The following is a 25,962-nucleotide window of genomic DNA, read 5'->3' as shown; positions in this document are numbered from 1 at the left end:
CGCATGCGTCACGTGCAGAGCTCACTTGTGGCAATGGACGAAAGGTCGACGACCAGATAAACATTTTCTGCAGTTTGGTGGATATCCTTGTAGCCATATAACTAAATTATCCAAATATTACAAGCTATGCGTTTCTTTTTTTGAACAGTATAGATTCTAATTGTCGCTTCTTTGCATTAAGTTTGGATTTATTTTAGCGCCTGTAAACTTTACTATCAACAATGGGTTAAATTCAGAAACAATGGCGGGGAGACGTGTCAGTTTGGGTCATAAAACCGTCATTTGATCCTCATGTCAAAGACGATCAAAGTCATGTTCGTTGGGGATTTTGTCAGGCATGCTACTTTTCCGGTAATTGCCGGAAATCCGATAAAGCCGTTTTCAAAATCCGGTAAAGTCAAATTTATTCCGGTGAAGTTGAAAAATTTCCGCAAAAACGATCCGTGTGAATATCGCGCAACGCGACCGGGCGCCGGTCTGAATGAAGCCAGCGCACAGTTGTGTTGTTTTCACCAGTTTGGAGGTGTGCTGAATGGTGGTGGGGGGAGGCTAAAATGGGATTTTTAACAAGATCACAACACTATTACAGCCCTGAAAATGATGCCCAGAATGCACCAGGTTGCACAGATTTTAACCGTTTTGAAAAAAAATTCGGGGGGGGGGGGGGGAATGGCCCCGGACCCCCCTAGTTGGCTCGCCTGCTTCGCAGGCTCAGGCTTGTGGCTTCGCCACTGGCACTGCGCGCTTCTTTCAGGTAAAACCATTTTTGGCCTGTAGCATTCCTCTTTGTTTTTCAAGGCCATGAAACCAGGCGATGTATGGCAAATTGTATGGCAAAGTTGAAAATAAAGAACCCATCACACATACATGTACTTTAATTTCAATCCACCCAATAGTTTTTGAGAAAATGGGTTTACAAGATTTAGCTCTGGAAATGTGAAATTGTGCAAGTATATATTCATGTGTGTGAGTGAGGGTGTGGGAGTTGAATGTGTATGAGTGGGGGGAGAGAGAGAGAGACAAGACAAGACAAGACAAGACAAAATCTTTATTATCGAGGGTAATAGATAAGCAAGAATATTGCTTTTTTACATCCAGCCCTCGCCCTAATATAGGGTCAACAAGAACAGAAAACAATATAATCAAATAACTATCACATCAAACTTATAATACATTATATATATATACAGATATAAATTAAAAAAAAAAAATTGTCATGCTGCATTTTAAGTACAATTTCCAATAATAAATATGTCAATTTTTAACATATCTTAATTTAGATCTGCATATTATTATAATTTAGTTTAACATGCACATACATTTTAAATGAATTGTTGAACCATTCAGCACATGTTTAGTTGCATTATGTGCGACATATAATTTTTTTTGAAGCTGTCTGTGTTTGTTTTATGCTTAAGAAAAATAGGCAGTGAGTTCCATAGGACCGCACCTGAATATAGAAGGCTTGATTTGAAAAGGTCAATACGTGGAGTCGGTGTGATGATTTTTAGTCTGTTATAGTTCAAAATAAAATTATCACGTAATGTCTCCGGTGCATATCCTGACATCACTTTATGCATTATAACACCTTTATTATACATTAACCTTTTTTGAAATGGTAATACTTGCAAATTTGTATAATCAGATTCTGAAGGAGTGTGATTTTTTAGCATAATAAGCTTAACTGCTCTTCTGTGAAGACTGGCTAAAGGTTTCAAAACATTAGCACTTGCACAATCCCACACAGTGGATGCATAATCAATATTTGACAAGATGTGATTGTAAAAAAAAATCTTTCGCGAGTGGAGATTCAAGAAATGTTTTATTTTTGATAACTGATATATTTTTGGGGAAGCAATCTTACAGATGTAATCAATGTGATCATGCCATGATAAATTATTATCAATCTTTACACCAAGGACTTTGTGGTGAGACACTTCTTCCAATACTTGATTTTTAATATAAAGAGGTGGAATGCTCGATAATAGATTTTGTCGTTTCTGTCTTGTGGTTATTAGCATAAATTTTGTTTTAGTATGGTTAAGAGACATATGGTTTAACTCTGACCAATTCAGGAGTGCATCAATGCTTTCTTGTAGAGTTTTTGATAAATAATTTATGGAATGGTGACTAGAATGAATAGAGAGAGAGAGAAAGAGAGAGACAGAGAGAGAGAGAGAGAGAGAGAGAGAGAGAGAGAGAGAGAGAGAGAGAGAGAGAGAGAGAGAGAGAGAGAGAGAGAGAGAAAGAACAATGAAAACAACATTCTTGTTACTGATGACAAATCATGATATGTATTTCTATGTGTGTATGAAAGAGAATTAAACAAATAATAACAAGTCGCGTAAGGCGAAAATACAATATTTAGTCAAGTAGCTGTCGAACTCACAGAATGAAACTGAACGCAACGCAACGCAGCAAGACCGTATACTCGTAGCATCGTCACTCCACCGCCCGTGGCAAAGGCAGTGCCCGTGGAATTGACAAGAAGAGCGGGGTATTCGTTGCGCTAAGAAGGATAGCACGCTTTTCTGTACCTCTCTTCGTTTTAACTTTGTGAGCGTGTTTTTAATCCAAACATATCATATCTATATATTTTTGGAATCAGGAACCGACAAGGAATAAGATGAAAGTGTTTTTGAATTGATTTCGAAAAAAAAATTTTGATAATAATTTTTATATATTTAATTTTCAGAGCTTGTTTTTAATCCAAATATAACATATTTATATGTTTTTGGAATCAGCAAATGATGGAAAATAAGATAAACGTAAATTTGGATCGTTTTATAAATTTTTATTTTTTTTTACAATTTTCAGATTTTTAATGACCAAAGTCATTAATTAATTTTTAAGCCAGCAAGCTGAAATGCAATACCGAACCCCGGGCTTCGTCGAAGATTACTTGACCAAAATTTGAACCAATTTGGTTGAAAAATGAGGGCGTGACAGTGCCGCCTCAACTTTCACGAAAAGCCGGATATGACGTCATCAAAGACATTTATCAAAAAAATGAAAAAAACGTTCGGGGATTTCATACCCAGGAACTCTCATGTCAAATTTCATAAAGATCGGTCCAGTAGTTTAGTCTGAATTGCTCTACACACACACACAGACAGACAGACACACGCACATACACCACGACCCTCGTTTCGATTCCCCCTCGATGTTAAAATATTTAGTCAAAACTTGACTAAATATAATAAAAAAGTGCAACAGTTCTCACTTTGTGTTGAATAAACAATAGATCCAGAGGAGCGAATTACTGTGTGGTTGTGTTTACTTTGACACGTGCTTTCTGTACCTGAAACTTTTACCGTGACCGTGATTTGCCACTGGTGTTCGTGATCGTGAAAACAAAAATCAAGGTAACTGTGATCGTGAAAGCTAAAATTTCCCTTCCCGTGATCGTGATGATACCCCCCCTTTGGGGCCCTCATAGTGAGGGTACGTTAAACCCATCAAATTCACAGAGGTCGCTTACAAATGATGTGCAAACATGTTCCAATTAATACAAATAAAAAAATCTTACTGTTAAGCTAGACAGTAGTACTTGTGAAATCAGCTCCCTTCTGTGGCACCGGAATAATTGCAGAACGCTTGTTCCCAGGAACCGGCATGTGGTGTAACTCGTGTATATATATCCTGTAAAAATAAAATTCACACCAATGCACGGTCAACTTAAAATAAGCAAAAGGATGAGAAACAAACAACAAACCAAAATTGTAAAACTCAAAGAGCGGTACCTCTTCATTTTTCAAAACCACTTATCTCATTTGATTAGCATACACGGTATGCTTTTGTCTGTTACCTACCGTCTTTGAAAGTTTGATCACAACACTGTAAAGACATGGGGAGTGGAGTGTTTCTATCTCCAGCTGGTCATCCTACTATCTGGCCTACCCTCACTCAGTTTTTGACTCTACCCCTCCCCACCTCAGCCGTTCAGAGACTCATGGAAGTCCTTAACGTAGGCAGGACTAATCATTGATCATACCATGAACAATCTCTTTTTCCTCGCCTTTTATTCAAAGTTCGTTTAATCTGTTTAAAATCACCAGCGTGGCGATCATGATTTCCTTACTTGTAATCAACAGATAGATCTAGATCTATCCGCATCACAATCCAGCTAATGAGCTATTGCAAGATTAAACAAAGTCTCTGCATTTAAGCGATTCACCCGATGAATAACAGACCCCAGGGGAGAATTAAACAGTAAAATGATGTGACATTGGTGAATGGATGCGTATTCTTGAAAACTTACCTTCAGAAACGTTGTTTTCGCTCAAATCAAAACACGCAATGTTGCGGAGGCCGCCATCTTAAATTTTTATGCTGCGGATATATAACATTCTAAAAACGATCAAATTAAATACCAGAACACAAAAATACCCATAAGTGTATTTATGTCATGCATGTGTTATCAGCAGACAACTTCTGGTGCATGGTAAACCATTGAATTTTACATTTGCTGAGTTGGGATTATTTACTGCTGAGCGCTTTTGGTACGAATTTCGTCTGCTGTAAAATAATGCAGCCTTTTATTCCCTATCAAAAACAAAAACAAAAAACGATTTCTGAAGTGGCTCTGTATCTGAAATCCCTTAAATAATTATAAGGAACAATATCACAAAGTATGATGTTTGTTGCAAGATGCAACATACGAGCCCCACTATAATATTTCCAGATCTATTCAATGATTTTGGTATTTTCTTTGATTGTGCCGATTCTCCTATCTCTCTGGCATGTACTGGGTGCTTTGTGACCAGTTTCTCCCCTAGACTGTATTGAACAATGCGTCCGTGTGAGCTGACCCCCACTTGTGACCAGTAGCAAAGAACAACTCACATGCGTGGTTTAAAAACCAAGACTTTTCCCAGGACAATGCTGTGTGTTACGTCAAAACAGCTTGACGTCACTCGTGATAATGACGCATCGTCAATAAAATTCGGCCCGCGATGGTTCTGCAGATGTCCGTTTATTTGCAGGAAAAGTCTACCGTTGGGCAGTTTGCAATGTTTTGCATTTAAGGAATTTCCAAAGCACCTTCTTCGATTGCAGTACGCGTCCGATTTCTTCCGGCTAGAAGCAAGCATGGTGAGTTTCACAAACTGTGTGAGCAGATCGTCGCAATGTGTGTGTGTTTGTTTGTGTGTGTGTGTGTTTGTGTGTGTATGTGTGTGCTTGTAATCGTGTCAAAGTGAGGTCACAGAGCAGTTAACATCCTCTTGAAATGGGGCTCTGAAAAAAAATGGGGTCTCATTTTAGGAACCCATTTTTTTCAAAGCATGTACAATGCAGGAAATCTTATTTTATCATCAAAAAAATTGATTTGAACAGGATGTCTCATTTTGACATTTTTTCCGGTTAGCTGTGTTTACGGATTTCACACACCGAAGTGTGTTTCGAATCGGTTTTTTCCTGGTTATGGGGAAGTCACTCTCTAGACTCGCTCTGCATGACGTCACTTCCTGATGCCGCCAAAAATATGGAGTCCTCTTCAAAGCAGTGTGGAACTGAAAAGTAAGGATTTTATCATTTCCTCACCTATATATTTTATGATTCGCCTTGTCTTTTTGGTATTATAATAGTTCATTAGCATATATTTGGTTCAAATGTACCTTTCTGTTATTGCAAAAGCAACTGTTCACACTGATGCGACTGATCGCTCAATGAGTCAATGTAGTCTATCTAGACGGCAAATGCAAATGGCGCTGTGACTTTTCATGCGTTTTCAGCATGTTTGTTGTTTTTGTTTTTCAAACAGAAAATATTGTTAAGAACATTTAACCCTTCAATAAGTAAGTGTTAGAAACAATATTCCATTGACGTTTTTATTGACTTTGAACCAGATTTCCACCGGACTAAGAGTTTGAATACCACTCGCCCTTTCAGTTCAGATTAAATGCTAGTTTCAAAGAAAAATTATTTTATCGTCATCAAGCACCGAATCTCAACAATCCGCTCAAAAACGTGTTGTTGTTGTTGTTGTTGTTGTTGTTGTTGTTGTTGTTGTTGTTGTTGTTGTTGTTGTTGTTGTTGTTGTTGTTGTTGTTTTAAACAAGATTTGCCTTCGGATGGTTTTTAAAATGTGTTGAACACGCACAGAAAGTCACAGATGTACCCAAATGCGATCACTCGTCTGTCAGAATCTTCTTTGGTAAATCCTTTTCATGAGGTCAAAGATTCTACTGGAGATTGAGGGGGAGGGGGATCTCTCCCATAGTTCTGGCACTTGAATTTCATTAAAAAAAATATCTTTGTAAGTTTGAACAATGGGGAAGAGGGAGGGGGTAGCTGAAACAAACAACTATGGAAGTACCGTACTAGATCTGAACAAAGGATTCATGGTTTTAGTATTGAGAGCTTTCTTTTTCTTTGCTTGCATCAAATTGCAATAGTAATGTGAAGCTGTGGAAACTGGAATGGAATAATGCACACAAACCACACTCACTGTATTATTGGTGCTTTGTTTTGGACAAAGTAATGGTGCCAAGTTTCACTTTCACATCATTTTGATTTTCTTTCTGTGCAAAAATTGATAACCTCTAAAATCGTGTTATTATGAAATTGCCCTTTAAAAAGGTCTAGCTTGAACACCCCATTTTAGGGAGGCTTCAAATTACTTGACGCACTGCATTTTTTCACAATGACCGTAGTCCGCCGTGCAAAACGCAGTGAAACTGATGAGCCTGTTTAGCGCGGTAGTGGTTTCGCTGTGCTGCATAGCACGCTTTTCTGTATCTCTCTTCGTTTTAACTTTCTGAGCGTGTTTTTGAGTCACTTGAGAAAAAGTGACTCTATGTAATCGGTCAGTGTTAGTCTGGCCGGCCGGCCGTCCGTAGACACCACCTTAACGTTGGACTTTTCTCGGAAACTATCAAAGCGATCCGGCTCATATTTTGTTTAGTCGTGACCTCCAATGACCTCTACACTTTAACGATGGTTTCGTTGACCTTTGACCTTTTTCAAGGTCACAGGTCAGCGTCAAAGGAAAAATTAGACATTTTATATCTTTGACAAAGTTCATCGGATGTGATTGAAACTTTGTAGGATTATTCTTTACATCAAAGTATTTACATCTGTAGCCTTTTACGAACGTTATCAGAAAAACAAGGGAGATAACTAGCCTTTTCTGTTCGGCAACACACAACTTAACGTTGGGCTTTTCTCGGAAACTATAAAAGTGACCGGGCTCAAATTTTATGTGAACGTGACTCCTAGTGACCTCTACACTTTGACGTCTGCTTTGGTGACCTTTGACCTTTTTCAAGGTCACAGGTATGTCTTGAAGGAAAAAAATTGAAATATCATATCTCTGAAACTATTCATCGGATTTGATTCAAACTTTATAGGATTATTCTTTACATCAAATTATTTACATCTGTATTGTGTTGTGAATAGCAATTTCTTCCTGTCCATCTGATGCCTCATATAATATTCAGAACTGCGAAAGTGACTCGATCGAGCGTTTGCTCTTCTTGTTAATCCAAAGATATCATATCTATGTTTTTGGAATCAGGAACCGACAAGGAATAAGATGAAATTGTTTTTAAATCGATTTCGGAAATTTATTTTTAATCATAATTTTTATATTTTTAATTTTCAGAGCTTGTTTTTAATCCAAATATAACATATTTATATGTTTTTGAAATCAGGAAATGATGAAGAGTAAGATGAACGTAAATTTGGATCGTTTTATGTAAAAAAAAAAAAAATTGATTACAATTTTCAGATTTTGACCAAAGTCATTAATTAATTTTTAAGCCACAAAGCTGAAATCAGGGATGAGATTCTTCCGCCAATTGGCGGAATTCCGCCCAAAAGTTCGTTCCCAGGACCATTTTTCTGAATCGTCTAAATCCGTTGAGAAAAAATGGGGGGGGGGGGGGGGGTAGAGTAGTTGTTGTGGTTCCATTGGATTCGATCTGTAAAGTCCTACCTACAACCCTAAAGTCGATTTTCCAGATCAAATCTCCGATAAAATAATGACAACATAACCTCCGTATCGAAGGAAGTGGACCTTCGACCCGAATATGAACTTTCCATTTGGGACTAAGTTTCCCTTTCACCGAGTGTCTTCATTCCGAAAATTCATGAACGGGCCGATTCAGCTGTCGGCTTTAGCCTGCTAAACAAAGATGGCGTCGGTGAGAACATTGACGGAAAGCGAACATGTTTATGAGAATTGATGTTTTGTTTAGTTTGCACTGGTCTAGAGCTGATATTCAGGAATTGCAAGCATTAACTGAACTTGTATGTGCATCTTAACTGTTTTATCTTTCACAAGCATTTGACAACCTGTACATTTGCTCATAATTATTTTGTAATGGAAACAAATGTTCTGCAGAGTTATGTTGATTTTATGCACACTGTTCTTGCCAAAGTGCAGTAACACTCCTTTGTGGTTTTTCCAGAGCCACCATCCAGACCACAAGGACCCATCAAGGTCCTGAGCACCACCAAAACGTCAGCCACCATCGAGTGGCGCGCTCCAGAGGATGACGGAGGCTTGCCGCTTTCAGCTTACGTGCTGGAGAAGCGCGAGTTCCCTCGCTCCACCTGGAGCCGTGTGGACAAGATCAGTCCCGACATGACCAGTAACACCATCCAGAACTTGACCACTGGGTCAGACTACTTCTTCCGTGTGATGGCAGAGAACAAGGCTGGGCCCAGTCCACCTCTGGAGATGGACAAGCCTGTTAGGATCAAGAGTCCTTATGGTGAGTTGGGGTTAAGGAATGATTTACTTTAACTCGGTCTCAAAGCAGAAATGTCAGTATTGTTCAATGAAGAGCATTAAATCCTGGCATGAAAATGTATTGATAGGAACAAGGGAAGTTTAACTAGATTTAGAACCGGCACGGTTGGCCTAGTGGTAAGGCGTCCGCCCCGTGATCGGGAGGTCGGGGTTCGAACCCCGGCCGGGTCATACCTAAGACTTTAAAATTGGCAATCTAGTGGCTGCTCCGCCTGGCGTCTGGCATTATGGGGTTAGTGCTAGGACTGGTTGGTCCGGTGTCAGAATAATGTGACTGGGTGAGACATGAAGCCTGTGCTGCGACTTCTGTCTTGTGTGAGGCGCACGTTAAATGTCAAAGCAGCACCGCCCTGATATGGCCCTTCGTGGTCGGCTGGGCGTTAAGCAAACAAACAAACTAGATTTAGGCAGCTTAAACAATAATCTTGATATACTATTTTTCTTTTCAAGTTGAACAGAGAAAGTGCAGCAGAGAAATAAAAATCCTTGAAGTTTTGTTGCCAGAGTCATGCATGCTTTAATTTCCACATATTGTAATGATCGTCTAGCCTCATCATTAAAATGCGATCATTCGTGAAACTGAACTTTTCACTATCCCATTGTCATTCAATGCTCCCCAGGTCTTTAACCAACAGTACTTCAGCATTCAAACTCTTATCACACAATTTTCTCTTGACAGATGTGCCATCAGCACCAACAGGCCTGCGCGTGTCCAACGTCACAGATAAATCAGCAGATGTGTCTTGGACCGCTCCGGACAGCGACGGTGGCACGCCCATCACCAACTACATCGTTCAGACCCGCATCATCCCTCGTTCCACCTTCACCACCGTCCAGGAGACGACAGAAACCAAAGTGACCTTGACCGGCCTTGTTGCGGACAGCCAGTACATGCTGCAGATCATCGCAGTCAACGCTGAGGGACAGAGCCTGCCTCTGCAGTCCAGAGAACCCATCTGCCCAGAGAAGATCCTCAGTAAGTGTTTGAAAAGTCTCTTTTCATAAGAAGAAAACCTTTGAAATAACTGGACTGCGAGTGTTTGCAAATATGGAGCAATAGCTGAAGGGATTGTGATATGTCAGTAGAGTTTGAGAAATGTGGGTCTTAATAGAGAGAGAGTCCTATAATGGAGGTGAATTTAGTGACACTGTGAAGAAAACATGTGAGCAATTCAGGTCTTGTAGTAGAGGGAGTCTCATATAATGGAGGGTCTTACGAGAAAGGTTCCAATGTAATATTTTCTTTCAACATTGGTCTACTGTCTCTTGTCTGAACGTATGTGTCTTAAACATATTGATACAAAATTGACTAATGTTTGTTAAACTTTAGGTGTTCCTGATGCACCAGCGTCATTGCTGATCAAGAACATCACCAAGGACGGCCTGACCTTGAAGTGGACCCCACCAGAGAACGATGGCGGATCCAGGGTCCGTCGCTACATCATAGAGAAGTCTCTGAAGGGCACAGACAAATGGGAGAAGGTCACCACAGTCGAGAGCTTCAGAACTCGGTGCACTGTCGCTGATCTGGAGCGAGAGAAGGACTACTTCTTTGCTGTGTCCGCAGAGAATGATGTGGGCATTGGCGAAAAGCAGAAGACAGCCAAACCAGTGAAAATGGAAAAGCCTATCTGTGAGTTGAATTGCAATTTCAGTGACGTTGTAGATTGAGGATTAGTCAGCAAGCATTGTTGAATCAGTTTAGCGTTGTTACAGCTAGTTCTCACATCAAACTTAAAATATCATTTTGCTTTCTGATGTGCAATCATTACTTGACTCCACAGGTATATTTTTTGCATGACCCAACCTGTCAGTTGAAAAAAGATAAGGCAACCAGTGACACACTTACTAAACCACCCCACTTTTCTCTCAACAGTCCCACCATCACCGCCTACAGGCCCTCTGGTGATATCAGACGTGACCAAGACCAGCTTCAAGGTCACCTGGAAGGCACCAGAGAAGGACGGTGGATCTCCAGTCACTCACTACTCTGTGGAGAAGCGCGAGACGTGGAAGACAAGCTGGACGTTGGTGGAGCGTGTCCCTGGCGACCGTCTTACCTGCGACCTGCTCCTTCTGCAGGAAGGACAGGACCTTGTCGGGGTCAAGGCCGAGAACGTTGCTGGAGAGTCCAAGCCTCTGGAATCGGAATATGCCATCACACCAATGAGTCCTTACAGTGAGTATGCTTTTTATTCTGATAACTTTTAATAACTCCAAGCTTTTCTTGTTTTTGTGTGTGTTTATTTAAGGAAAAGAAAGACATGAAGGTTTACATAATAGGCTCAAAACCAAGACTTCGTGACATATTTTAAATGGCTGTGGTTGAAGACATAGCTGGAACAACAGAATTTTATCATTTTTCAAGTCTCTAAACTTGCTTTTGGCCCACACAATATGTAATTCCATAGCTATAAACTAATGAATCTCTCCTTGTCTCTGCAGAGAAACCATCAGCCCCAGAATCACTGACAGCAACAGACGTCACAGAAACAGCAGTGTCGCTGAAATGGAAGCCACCTACCAGCGACGGAGGACTGCCGATCAAGTCCTACATCGTCGAGCGTCGCGACAAGCACTGGGGTTCATGGGTTAAGGCCGGAACCACCAAGGGCACAGTGACGACTTTAGATGTGGATGGCTTGGTGACTGGACAGGAGTACTACTTCCGTGTCTCTGCCGAGAATGAGGAGGGAGTTGGGCCAGAAACTGAGATGAAGGAGCTGGTCAAACCAACAAGGGAAGCTGGTGAGAATGTCATTTGATTTGGTTTTGAACTGTGGAATTTTTGCAATGGTTGTCCTGATTGATGGAGTCCAATGTAGGGAGCAAAGACAATACAATAAGCATGGTATTTCAAGAATTGATACACAAGTTTACGATTAGAACACAACAATATTTACTCTGTTTCAATTGGGCTGCACAAGTTTACAATCACAACACCACAGCAATAATGTCATTTACAGCAAAAAAAGATAAGTCAGCAGTTGTCTTTTTTCAGTAGAGCTGTTCCAATATTTAATCATTTTGATACAAATGTTAGTGGAATCAACATCTTTGTTGAATGATATGGTTATTATGCCAGTATGATGTACTCATTTTATTGACCATCTATCAAACATATCTTCCAGTTGTTCCTGAACCTCCTACGGGACCCGTCTACTTCAGTCACTTGGATGCAACAAGTGTTGTCCTTGACTGGCGTGCGCCTCGAGATGATGGCGGTGCCCCTGTGCTTAACTACCGCATTGAGGTGTCGCAGAACCAGGAAACCTGGACAGAGGTGACCATTGTTGATGGTGACTTGACCAAGACCAAGGCAAAGAACCTGGCCACAGACAAGAAGCACTACTTCAGAATCTTCGCCATCAACAAAGTGGGAACCAGCAAACCGCTTGAGTCGGATGCTGTTACACCAAAGAGGCCTGTTGGTAAGTCACTGTGTCCTTTTTTTTATGTCAATCTCAAGTTGAAAAAGTCTATTTAGTTTAAAAGCAAAATGTTTGTCAGCTTGCGAAACTCTGTAAAGTGAAAACTGTCAAATACGGTCACTGGACTTAGCGGACACTCGCAGAATACGGACAGTCAGTCTCGGCACGGACTGCTTTACACTGTAAAACACCTGTACGTTACGGCCACCTCGGCATTACGGACGCGGACACGTATTTTGGGTCCATAATAAGTCATATACCTGCTAAATACGGACATCCACAGCAAGCTGGGAAGTTCGATCGACGAAGAAGACGATAAATCGATCAGTTGATATTAGTCGGTATCTGAGCAGCTCTCGCGAGACACGCTATTGTTATGCTTTGAACATCGCGAGAACTTCGAACCTTGGCTTGTGCAGCTCGCACGAGATCGTTGTACCGCATGCTTTGCTATGCTCTGAAGTTTGCGAGAGATTACGAGAGCTTGGAATACTGATAGAGTCTATTCTTGGTGAGTGTTTTAAGTCGACGCATTTGATTGGCTGCTAGAGTTCCAAGGCAGCCAATCCAACGCGTGGAACGTGTTCGGCGGAACGGAAGTGAAAGTGTATGAGTGAATGTATCTTCTCTTCGAAAGAGTGATTCGTGTTTAACAAGATGGCAGCAAGAAATTCAAATTCAAGAAAAGGAAGAAATGCGCTGACTTTAGAACAAAGGATAAATGTTGTCAAACAACTGGAAAGTGGGAAATCATGCCGAACGATTGCACAAGAGCTTGGGTGTGGGAGAACGCAGATTTCGAAAATCAGCGTCGATCGGGAAAAAATAATGAAGTTGTGGGAATCGGGAGACGGACGTGCTGACCAGAAATGGGTTTCGAAGAAGACAACCGAATACGAAGAGCTAAATGACGCCGTGTTCGAGTGGTTTTCAACCAAACGTGCGAATCACATTGCCATCAATGGTCCACTCAGACAACGCTGGACAAATTCTTTCAAAAGCTGATGAGTGCAGAATGAAGTGAATGTGAATGTGTTGTATGAATGAGATCCAGTAACTTTTTAACAATTTAAATTTATACAGTTGATATGATAAAAAGCTTTTAAACTTGTTTTACAACAGTCAATATTAAATGTTTCTCTGTTTAATCTAAACAGCTTCTGTTTTTCTTATAAATGTACATGTACATGTGCAGTACTCTCTCTCTCTCTCTCTCAACTTGACTTTGTCGCGTTTACTTGCACCTGTCTAATAAGGACACCTGCAGAATAAGGACACTTTTGTCTGGTCCCAAGGGTGTCCTTATTTGACAGGTTTTACTGTACCGTATTTGACGGATTACAAGACGCACCGTTTTATAAGCCGCACCCCCGACTTTAAAAAAAAAAATTGGGACGAGCCACGTATAGGCCGCGTCACTATATTAGCCGCCGTCGAAAAAAATATAATCAGATCGTGTCAATCAATCAAAACAACCAGGCAACGAAAGTACGGTATTTGGCAAAATCGGCTCCGAGAATAAACAAGTGAAACAAAGAAGAAAAGTGATAAAGTTTGAAGAAAAATATCACACACACAATTTGTAACCAACACACACATGTAGTCCCGCCCGGAATAAGCTTTTTTGGGATGATTTACGACTTTTGCGCACATTTCGAGCAGACGAAAACACAACATGGCGGCTCTCGCTCCTCCAACTATCGCGAGACACAAAAAAACGAAATCTCGCACGCGCGAGATCCTGATACATCCGATGTTTCTCTGTACGCTATCTTGTCACGACGACTTGTTGACAAACGAAGATTCGCGAAAGAAAGAGAAAAGCGCCGAGTCTTGAGTAGAGAGCTAATAAAGTACCGGTAATCGCTAATCGAGCGAAATGAAAATCCGCGGCGACTTCCATTAGGTGAATGCTATTCAAGTTTAGGTAACGTTTTAGCCGCATCTTTTTATAAGCCGCAATGCGATTATTTTTGAAAAAAAGTCGCGGCTTGTAGTTCATCAAATATGGTACTTTGTGTTGTACTTTGTATTTGTATGTATTATTCTCTTTTCTGTGTTTGTGTTTCTGTGGTAAGTCTTTTTATGCCATACATGATGTCTCATATAATGCTTCCCTTTAGAGCTTCAAAGTTATCTTTTGTTGTTTGTAATTCATCTTAATGAAATTTTCATGTTGTTTTCCTAGGACCACCGGGAAAACCAGTGGGACCTTTGGAAGCAAAGGCCATCACCCGCGACTCTGTCCAGCTGGACTGGAAGCCACCTCAAGATGACGGAGGCTTGCCCATCACTGGCTACATCATTGAGAAGCGTGAGTGTTACACGACACTTGAGATTGCCATAAGTTCTCAAATGTCGTATAGTTGTGTTCTTTTATTCTACGTCGCCCGTCTTCGCAGCAACAGAAAACAACTCGTCAAATTGAGTTCGAGGATTTATTCAGCATTCAATACATACAACTGCACAACGTAGCAGAACTCAAATAGAAGCTTTTTTTTTACATACGAATCGCGCTGGCATATATAGTAAATACTCAATCTCGAGAATATTCCAGACCGAACATGATACAACTACATTATACGAGCCGTGCGTGGACTAAACTAGCGACATTCTCCGTATGACGTACATCAAAAGCGCCGACTCACTTAATCCGAACGAACGCCACGAACTCACGACTAAACAGCATGGTAAACAACAGGCATGGGAATTGTCCGCCGAATGGCGGATTTCCGCCGAATTTTTTTTTTGTTCCGCCGAAAATGCAAAAGTGTCCGCCGAAAAAATAAAGGGGGGAGGCACACAAAAAAAGCACCGGTTACTTTGGCCTTTGCGCAAAAGCCCGCGAAAACTTTCCGTACTTTGTTCACGCACTGCTACCGCCCGCCTCAGTTATTGAACTTTTATGTTTGAAAGTAAACCAGATTGCACAGATTGTGTTACAAGTTACATTTTCCTGTTTGTCTCAACAGATAAATTTTTTTACAAATTTAAACCATATATAATACATGTAAGCAAAATTTGGTACATTTTTGTACTAAAAACTCTGATTCTAAAAACAGAATTTAATGGCAAACTTGGAGCTCAGATGACACCAGATTGCACCATCTGGGTTCTTTGGAGAATAAAAATTTCCGGGGGGGCATGCCCCCGGACCCCCCTAGTAAGGCTAGGCGCTTCGCGCCGTCGACTTGACGCTTCGCGTCTTCAGTTAAATAAATTTTCCGCCTTTTTTACAATTTTCAATTCCCATGCCTGAAACAACTTGTTTTGACAGGACTAGAAAGTTCACCTGCATTCTCGTCCAAGCATAAATATTGTGTTTACAAAATATAATATCGGTACTTTCCCACAAAGTACAAATAAGTCAACTACATGCAACACACAAAACTGAACCAAAGCTCAGCAACGGTAGCGTTTCCTAACAGTGAGGCCATGCGCATGACATGGAGTCGCGCTGACAAGACCACAGACGACGAGGACACTGAAGGGACTTGTCACTGGAGATGAGTTCTATTTCCGTGTGGCAGCCGTCATCAATATTTTCATATACATGTAAGAACAAAACGTGTTAAGACTGGTGTTGTGCATCTAGTTTGTTCAATAAATGTCTTTCTATCTTCAATGGTTTTGGGTAGATGAGATAACAAGAGAAGGATATGGGCATTGGAATTACGTCAACATTTCGAGCATTGTCACAGATGAAACATTTACTGCAGGGTGCTCCTGATTAACAAACCGAGCAAAACTGAAAATTATTGAAGAGAAGACATGTCTGAACAGTTTATAAAGAGACAAGTTTGCAATCATTTGTGAACACCATTATTGTATGGAGGAGTAACTGTTCCCCTACCCCCTAAGAAGGTATTTCTGTCCGTCAACCACGTGAGCGATCGCCACAAATCGAGGCATCACTCGCATTTCAGTTTGGACACACCGGCTGATTGCAAATGCACAGTACGTGTTTCGACACTGAAACGTGACGATTGAGCGTCAAAATAGTTTCTTAAAACAGTCGAAAATGGAGTTAAATGTGACTTCAACACTCAGTGGCGATCGCTAGAGTAGCGATTGTTACTATATGGACACTAGAAAACCTCAGAAAATGTAATTACTTTGCGATTTTTTTAACTGAAAAACTGTTGCGGTCTTTTTCTGTCGAGCGCGAGCGTCAACGTAAAACAACGTGACGTCACTTCCTCCCCAAACGGTTAGTTTTTGAATGAAAAGAAAAATGTGGCGATCGCTAGATTGTTTAGACGGATTGGATCGCAACTTTGAAACTCGGGTCACCGTGCGTCGATCAAGGGCAAATTGACCTCGGCAACATTATAACTCACTTCAAGGGTGCACAAACTTGTATTTACAGTATACAAAATTAGGTAAACTTGTGTTTTTGTCCTGTGAAATCACAATTAGTTTCGATGCTCTTGATATCGCTATGCCGACGGACAGATCCGAATCCCCATACATTTTTTTTTGCGGAGCTAGTATAAGTTAGAATTTGTGTTATGGATATCGATTGTTGTTGAAAAACAATCATTTCAATGTGTTCTGGCACTCTCAACCACCACAGCATTGATACTTGTGCATGTGTGTGTTGGAATTTAGTTCTTTGTTTAGTGATGCTGTGGCAAAAGTAAATTCATCCATCCGTATTTTGACGATCGCCACCATTCACACGCACATAAATAAACACATTATCAAAAATTTCAACTTTTATTTTCAAAAAAGTATTTAAACAACAACTAGTTTGCATGTTAATACAACAAATACAGCAGATTCTCACAGATATGGATTTAAAAGACTAAACAAATCTGAGACTATCAAAATGGCCTGATACCATGAAACCTGCCTCAAGCAAAAACACATAAAAAGACTCTTTTGTGCAATGTTTTTGCCTGTGGATCTTTTAATGGGTAAAAATGCTTGGGGGAAAAAAATTAGTAGTCTACCACAAGTAGATATGGGATGTGAAGATCATCGCCGTGTGGTTACCGTCCTTGAAAATCACATTCTGAGAAAATTGCATTTGAAAGTTTGTGAAGTGTTTTGCTGCGCACAGTGAAGACAGATTGACAAACCAAGAGTATGTGTGCATGCGGGTACTTTTCACTGACATTTTCTTATACTCCAAGTGCTCTTCACAATCCCCTATCAGTCCAAAGTTGCACATATGGACATCAGACTGTTGCTATAACACTCAATGAAACATCAAGTACAATGATTATGATCAGCTGGAAAAAAGGCGTGTGGAATTTTACTTGCTACTCTTGATGTTCTCAGTTTTATCGCAGGAGCAGACATGTGGTTTCTGCTAATTCTTGTTTCCATTGCACAAAAAGTGGCCGATTTTTGATCGGAAATTGCTTCGAAGTAAGCATTATTTTTTCCAAAACTCATGGAACTTTGCCTTTAGGCAGGACGTCAGTCGGGCTTCTGCCAAAATAAACTCTAGACATAATGTTTCCCTGACAATTTCAAGGGATTCAATGATCTAGAGGGAGAAAAGAATATACATTTCTTATTGGTGAAATAGAGTCGGGATGAAATCCAAAAGATTTAGCCCAACATTTGATTCACCGGAAAATGCACCTAGTTGTTGCGTTCCTTGAATGAGAAAAGTTGGATTTTGCAACGAAGCAAATATCTAAGTCAAAATATCATTGTTTCACCAAGAATGAGATACATGAGTGGGAGATGGGTCCGAAGTTCGATTAGCAGTACTTTAGGATGTAACTGGGACAGTCAAGGTGGAGTTTATGTGAGATAAACAAGGCCTGACGTCCTACCTCTGTACCTGTTATTCAGGCGTCGTGGACTCGACATTCACACCGACCGCTAGCTTATTTTTCTTCGTTGCTCGATCTGCCGCAAGTTGTAACTTCCCCTGCCTCTTGCATGATAGACACCCGCCGAATTTATCTTTTAGAGGCCGAGTTGGGAGAAATATCGCTGTTTGAGACGTCGAACCGATTCGAAATAAGGTTCGCGTGTTTATGCGGATGTGGTGCGCGCGAATGCGCAGAACTACTTCCCGGCTGAAAGTTATTGGAAATGACCAATCAGCGAATAGATTTTCAAAGGTAAAGGTCACTTTCCAAATATGGAACATTTTGCAAGTGAAAGTAGCCTTCGCCAGCTCTTGTGTTGCGGCCGTTGAGGGACACAAACGGGCTTTATTTCCATGACTGTGACATCGTCAACAAACGGAAATTCCCGCTGAGTACGCTGCATGCAATAACTTTGACAAACTCATCGACATGTTGCTGCTGCTCTGCCATGAAAAAATCGATTTTTGTTATAAGTCTGCATATTTTTAGCATTCACTCACTTTGCAAATCATCACTTTATTGAAAAAAGAGGATGAAATTGACAAAATAAACATCATGCAGTTATTCTAGGGTGTTCAAACTGCCTAAAAATGATAAAAACCCAAATCACATCATGGGACCATTTTGGATCAAAATTCCGTGCCACCTCTGCCCTTAATCCATGTAGTGTAGTCAATTGTAGGGGTTCCATGGTGACATTGTTATCAGGATGAAAAGAAAAGTTATCTGAAAAATATGATTTATTTCTTTTCAGGTGACGATGATTACGAGGATCAAGTTGGGCCTGGCGTGGAGGGTGAACGGGGCTCCAAGCTGGTGTCTGACAGGGACCCTGATGCTCCCATGGGGTCGCCTTCACGCGGCGGGAGCGTTTAAACAGAGCTACCCCACCCCTTTACTTCTCTTCTTTTGTCTTATTTCTGCCTTACCAGTCCTTTCACCTATATTTCCTTCCAAGAAAACTCTCCCTACTATTCCCTGCAGTTTTCCAATTCTTTTCTTGTTGTCTTATTTCTACCTGACCGGATCCATCACCTTTATTTCACTTACCAAAAGTCTTCTTTTCCACATCCTTATTTCTCTGCACCCCGCATGTTGTAAGAGGCGACTAACGGATTCTGTTTCTCCTTTTACCCTTGTTAAGTGGTTCTTGTATAGAATATAGTCAATGTTTGTAAAGATTTTAGTCAAGCAGTATGTAAGAAATGTTTAGTCCTTTGTACTGGAAACTTGCATTCTCCCAGTAAGGTCATATATTGTACTACGTTGCAAGCCCCTGGAGCAATTTTTTGATTAGTGCTTTTGTGAACAAGAAACACTTAACAAGTGGCTCTATCCCATCTCCCCCCTTTCCCTCGTCGCGATATAACCTTCGTGGTTGAAAACGACGTTAAACACCAAATAAAGTAAAGTAAAAGGGATCCTGATGACGACCAAGTTGTGCAGCCTGAGACTGATGAGTCTGACTCCGACTGTGATAGCGTAATGTATCCTGCCCTAGTTACACCTTGCAAACAAGACAAATCTAGAGCTGATCCTTTACATGTTGCAGAAAAAGCTCCCCAGGAAAACAAATGGGGTAAAAAACATTCATGCAAATTTTGTTCAAAAATGGTAGTAAAAATGTCGACACATTTGACAAAGGTCCATGCTCACGGAGCGGATGTGGCGGCAGTTTTGAGACTTCCCAAAGGATCCAAAGAGAGAAGGAACGGGTTTGTAAGATTGCTCAATGAGGGAGACTATAAACACAACTATGATGTGTTGGAAGGCCAGTCCGGAACAGTCATTCCAAAGTACAGAAAAGCAGGTCGCCAGGTAGGTCAACTTTCAGCCTGCAGGTTTTGCCAAGGGCTGTATGCCAAGTCCCTGTTGAGTAAGCATTTGCACAACTGTCCACAAAATCCAGATCCAAGTAAGCACTTGAAGTGGGGCGAGTGTTCCAAGGTAGGATCATACATGCTTCCCATTGGAAAAGAAAAGAACAGTGCCTTCTTTCAAGCTGTTGTTGGAAGAATGAGAGATGACGCCGTCATGAGAGTCATAGCAAATGACAGTCTGATCATCAAGTTTGGTTCCAGGTTGTTCTACAAAAAAGATGTGGAAGAACATACTAGGGGCAACATCAGCAGCCGGCTGAGAGAACTAGGGCGTTTGGTCTTGGAGTTAAAGGCAAAATCTGAAATGAAGGTTGCAAGCCTTAAACAAGCACTTGATCCTATCCATTTTGATTTGGTCATTGAAACAGTCCGAGCCATGGCTCACTTTGAAGAACCAAGCCATGCTTACAAGAAAGGGAACCTGGCTCTCAAACTTGGCTACTCTCTGAAGACCTGCTGTAAAATTCTTGTGTCGGAAGCCATCAAATCCAGTGACAAGCTTTTGCTGGAAAAAGTCCAAAACTTTTCTTCTCTCCTGGCGAGTGATTGGCATGATTCTGTCTCAGCAGGTGCTGCTCAGTCGGTCACAATGGCTAAAATGAACAAACAGCTCCTCCTTCCCTCTTTGAAAGACGTCGAGAAAGTGAATGGTGTGATCAACGAGGACATGCAATCAACTGAATACAGTGTCCTGGCCAAAGCCACACTAGCCTCTCTGACCATCTTCAACAGAAAAAGAGGAGGGGAGTTGCAGAGAATGAAAGTTCAGGACTTTCAAGTGTTGCAGTCGTCGTCAATTGAGGAGGAAATGCTGAAAACTCTGACAACAACTGAGCAAAAGCTTGTCAAGATCCTACAAAGAGTGGAAATCAAAGGAAAGTTCACACGACCTGTGCCCATCCTCTTGACACCAAGCATGGTTCATGCTGTTGAGCGTTTGTTGAAGATGAGAGCTGAGAAAGACATCACAAGTCCATACTTATTTGCCTCAAGTGGTGAGAAGCCCTTTAGGGACTCTGACGTCCTTAGGACCTATGCACAGAAGGCGCAGGTGGATTCTGAATCACTGTTCACAGCCACCAACCTCAGGAAACAACTAGCAACACTTAGCCAAGCGATGGAGTTGTCAAAGTTAGAGGAAGACCAACTGGCAGGCTTTCTCGGACATGACATTCGCATCCACAGGGGTGTCTACAGAAAGCCAATTCAGATTGTTCAGAAGGCAAAGGTAGCCAGTGTCCTCTTCAAACTCAACAGAGGTGTTGATATACCCGAAGAAATTGACGAAAAGAGTCTTGAAGAAGAAATTCTACCTGCAGATGAAGAGAATGAAGATGAGGAACCTGCTGCCACTGCCAGCGCTGAAGTGTCTAAAGAAGAAAGACCACCATCTTGCTCTCTTTCAAATGAAAATACAGCTGGAGCTTGTGCATCCGTTGGTGATGTTTCCCTTACCATCGCCCCAGCTACCAGTACATCAGCTAAAGGGGGTAAAACACTGACTCAGAAGAGAAGGCCTGATGGAACAAAAACTCAGAAGAAAATGCCTTGGAAAAAAGAGGAAATTGCTGCAGTTGAGAAACATTTGGCTGCATGTTTTTCAATGAATAAAGTCCCGCAAAAACTTGAAGCAGAAAGATGCAAACAGGCAGAAAGTAGTGTTCTAAAGCACAGATCCTGGAAGGACATTAAATACTGTGTCCACAATCGTCTCAAGCAAATAAGGTCAAAGTAGGTACCTATAATGGTCAGAAGTTGCAAATGAGAGACTGATCTCTTGGGAGCGCTAACTGGTGAAGGGTCAGCTCTAGGGAAAACTTTTGAGTTGAGATTAAAGGCCTTACTCTGTATTTGTAGAGGCAGCTTACATCATCTTGGTTTGCAGCTGGTATTTCTGCCACATGGCATAAAGGAAACTGAAAGTATGGATTGGTAGGTTTGTCAAAATTGTTGGCTGTAAACACAATCCCATGTTGAGAAAAAACAAACACCAAAAACAACACTTCACATCTGCAGGTTCCCGCAGTGGGGCACTGCGGTTATGAAATTAAAAGCCCCTCCTGTTTTTGGAACCGCAGGAGCTTTCTAGTTTGCTGTTAGGTAGATTTTTGGTTCCTCTTTCCTGTCATGCTCTCTTTTTCTTCATGAATTCTTTTCTTTTTTCTGCCTTCTTGCTCATTCACCTGTATTTTTTCCAAAAATCTCTTCTCTTGCCGCTTGTCTCGCGATTCATGTATAGTTTAATCTGTTAGTGTTCTGATGTAAGTCCAGCAGTAGATAGGTTAAGCCTATTTTAACATACTGGAAACTGGTAATCTTCCAGTAGGTATTAATTTAGTTTTACTAAAGCCTGCTGGGACACAAGTAATGGGTTAGTGCATTTGTAAACAGGAATCGCTTGACAAGTGGCCCCCTTCATCCCCCCCTTCCTCGTCCTGATATGGCTCTGCGTAGTCGGCTGGACGTTAAGCAACAAATAAACAAACAAACAAACAAACATCTGCAGGTTTTATTAAATCTTACATTCTTATGTTATAATAATTATGAAAGTCACGGCATTGTACATCAAAAAAGAAAGTTGATTTGGCTTGCAAATCTCATCATGCCATATTTAATCTAGCATTTTCCTGGAATATTGTTTTCTTTGATTTGATTTTGACAGACTGTGACACACCTCTAATGAGGAGTCTTAATTTGAAAAAAAAATTCAATCTTTATCTATTAGGGCAAATTCTGTTGAAAAGCTCTTTTTATGCTATTTCTTTGATTGGTTTTTGACAGTGTGGCTAAAGTGTTAAGCTGTCGGCAAAAATCTTATTTTAAGTTGGTTATTTTTATTTTTGTATTTGATTTGCTACAATGAGGCAGTATTCCAGGGAACACCCTAATAGAATGGGTTTCTGAAAAATGATGAGGTTACAATTTATGCCTCCAGTTCTTATGTTGAACAAGGCGTGTGTGTATGTTTTAATTTTTAATTTCTCAGAAATTAAAAGTAATTACTGTTACAAAAGGGCAGGTTTGTACATAGAAAGTAAAAAGACTTCTCTTCACTCTTTGGGATAATAGAGAGATTAAGAAGCACTACCACATTCGTTTCGTTGGCATTTTCGGTTGTAAAACGTCACACCTTTTTGAGTACACGTGACTTCCGATCTCTACGAACAGAAATTCGCTTCGCCAAGAGAAACGAAATTTGTAGAATTGGTCATTCTGACGAAAGTGACTTCGGTCGCGTTTTATATTCGAATAGTCATAAAATATGCCTACCTTGTGTAATCGATGTATGCTCTGACATCTTTAGGCGCGATTTATCATTGAAATGTTTTTAAAAATCAAGTTTAAAAAGCCGTAAAGCAGGCTTGAATTGGGTAAGTGAGTGACTGAGCAGACGAAAGAAATTTCAAGATGGCGACCCAAACATCAGGCCGACTCAACTTTTCAGTCGGCTGGTCAAGCCGCCTAGAGGAGAAAAATGCATGAAGCAGTTAAAGTTTATGATGTGTTGAGTTGTGGCCTGAGTATCTGATGCGTTTCAGCAGAAGTGAGGCAGCTGGTATTATCTGATCGACACTTCTGAACCGGTGCGACCAGCGAAACGAAATTCTTCTGTCCTCTTAACCGCTGTACTAGCGACACATGGTGTTCCCCCGCCGAGTGTCTTTTGCAACCACGAAAATGCCAACCATATGAATGTGGTAGCCCTTCTTAAAGTCTCTAATGTAAAAAAAAAAAAACTAAAAAAAAAATGAGAGAGTATGATTGTAATGTTCACTAAAATGCATGACTTAAATTTTAGTTGCTTTGCCTTGAGAATCTCAGCATGTTATTTGTAAGCTAGAATTTTGCTGAAATATTAGTTTCTTTGATTTTTGTTTTGTTTGTGTTATCATTTTGCTTTGTTTATTATTTGATTTGCTACAATTAGATTTATTTGAGTGAACACCCTGTCAGAATGGGTTTCTGAAAAATAATGGGGTTACAATTTCTGCATCCTATTTTCATGTTAAAATAGACGTTAGTATGCAGTTTTGATTTTATCCAGCTTTTTTTCTGTGAAATTATTTGTAATACTTATTAAGGGCAGTATTGTACATAGAAAGTAAGAAAAGAAAACACAACTCTTCACCCTTTGGGATATGTACGGTTGAAATGCAAAACTTACATTTCAGTTGACTTGGCTTGAACATCTCGCTGTGTTATATTTTAGCTAGAATTTTGCTGAAATATCATTTTCACTTTTTTATTTTGAAGGACTGTGTCACACGTCTTGGCGGGAAAATCTCCTATCTTAATACTGTGAGGGGAAAATCTGTTTAAAATTAACTATATTTATGTAATGTTTCTTTGCTGTTTGAAAATATGTAACTAAAGTGTTCAGCGGTCAGCAAAAATCTTATTTTAAGGTTTTTTTGGTGTATTTGTTTGATTTGCTACAATAAGGGTGTGCATTCAAGTGAACACTCGGCCAGAATGGGTTTGTGAAAAAGAATGTTACAGTCATGCATCCAATTTCTATGCTGACATTTTTTTGCATGGGTGTTTCTTTTTTTAAATAAACTTCAATCAATCTTATGTTTTTAGTGATAATGTGTATACACATTTAGGGCTGTTTTTCAGTATTAATAACATGTTCTGTTTGATTAAGGGTATTCAGCTGGTATTTCCTTGTTTTTACTACCTATTTTATTCATGTTTTTATTACTTTATTAGTGGAAGAATCTGTTGTAATGTATGTTTGATGGTGTATGCTTTTAATCAAGCGTTGCTGACTATGAATGTAGATGTAAATGCTTGTATAACTGTGTTTGAATTTTAAATGTGTCAAGCGCAAAGAGCATAATTGTAAAGTTATGATGTTGCGCTATATAAATGCTCATTTATTATTATTATTATTATTATGTTCTGTGAAGCTATTTTTAATGTAACTTTTTGTTTGTTTGTTTCTTTTTTTCCCTTTTTTGGTAGTTTCCTACTATTCACAAGACACTAGCACTCTTTAGTGGTGGTTTTTTCAGGTTAGATTCATTTTTATTACAGAATACATTTTGCCAAGCCACTTGTACTTCCTGTTTTGTCAGCTTATGTCAGTCTTGCATCAGTCAACAAGAAAGTTAACAGGGAACACCCTAACAGAATGGGGTTCTGAAAAGTAATGAGGTTACAACTTACGCCTCCAATTCTTATGTTGAAATAGACGTGTGTGTGCATTTTGATTTTCAATCTATCTTGACGTGTTCTGTGAAATTATCAGTGATCATTACTACAAAAGGGCAGTATTGTACCTAGAAAGTAAAAAAAACAACCAACTCTTCACTCTTTGGGATAATGTAATGTTTACTGAAATGCACGACTTAAATTGTAGTTGCTTTGGCTTGAGAATCTCATCATGTTATGGTTTAGTTTTTACTGAAAAAAATATTAGTTTTTTTGATTTTGAAATGCCATGTTTTATCGTTTTGTTTTGTTTGTTTTATTATTTTGTTTTGTTTGTATTTGATTTGCAACAGTGAGGCCTTATTTGTGAGTGAACACCCTTTCAGAAAGGGTTTCTGAAGATTAATGGGGTTACAATTTTCTGTTTTGGCAGCTTATGTCAGTCTTGCAACAGTCAACAAGGAAAGATTGCTCTTGTGTGTGAAAAGGATTTAAAAAAAAATATTCTATTTAATTGTTTTAATTTTTTTGTTTAGCATACTGTAATGTCATGGATCACAAGTAGATGAAACTTTTTGACGAAAGAAATCTCATATGGTTTGTTGTTATTGTTGGAGTTAGGAGAGGTACTGCTGTATAGCACAGAATTGTCCATGATCCGTTTGAACGATTCAAGTGTACTCAGTATACTTACCTTTTTTTCTTATGTTGAATAAAACACACCACGAAAAACCATGGATGCAGTCTGTACTCATTTCAGTGTGTGATATCACAATGGGCAGCAAATGGTTCTATATCTTCCTCCTCCTCCCCCTCCCCCACACACAGATCTATGAACAATTTCCACATAACACCTGCTGCGAACTGGACACGAATCCCAAAACTATTTGCTTTTCAAAGTG

At 40.1% G+C, this 25,962-nt stretch overlaps 2 protein-coding genes across 3 annotated transcripts; both read left to right on the top strand.

Moving 5' to 3' along the window:
• Nucleotides 1-7,648: 7,648 nt before the first annotated feature.
• Nucleotides 7,649-18,899, top strand: LOC138950041 (twitchin-like). The gene is made up of 8 exons (XM_070321825.1): nt 7,649-8,720; nt 9,438-9,734; nt 10,089-10,391; nt 10,635-10,937; nt 11,204-11,506; nt 11,890-12,189; nt 14,378-14,503; nt 18,778-18,899. Exons 1-8 carry the CDS (start codon nt 8,591-8,593, stop codon nt 18,897-18,899), a joined length of 1,884 nt encoding a protein of 627 aa, XP_070177926.1. The 5' UTR covers nt 7,649-8,590.
• LOC138951139 (uncharacterized) lies at nt 15,454-25,795 on the top strand. 2 transcript variants are annotated; one of them, XM_070322780.1, is made up of 2 exons: nt 15,454-15,744; nt 18,778-25,795. In XM_070322780.1, exon 2 carries the CDS (start codon nt 19,509-19,511, stop codon nt 21,636-21,638), a length of 2,130 nt encoding a protein of 709 aa, XP_070178881.1. In that variant the 5' UTR covers nt 15,454-15,744; nt 18,778-19,508; the 3' UTR covers nt 21,639-25,795. The 2 variants fall into 2 exon arrangements, 1 of the variants encoding a protein (XP_070178881.1); XR_011451007.1 differs by lacking the exon at nt 15,454-15,744 and having other exon boundaries at nt 15,766-21,919; nt 22,410-25,795.
• Nucleotides 25,796-25,962: the final 167 nt, after the last annotated feature.

This window comes from Littorina saxatilis, linkage group LG16 (genome assembly GCF_037325665.1).
Source record: "Littorina saxatilis isolate snail1 linkage group LG16, US_GU_Lsax_2.0, whole genome shotgun sequence".
Classification (NCBI taxonomy): domain Eukaryota; kingdom Metazoa; phylum Mollusca; class Gastropoda; order Littorinimorpha; family Littorinidae; genus Littorina; species Littorina saxatilis.
The sequence above is the reverse complement of the archived record's forward strand: the minus strand, read 5'-3'. Positions and strand labels throughout refer to the sequence as shown.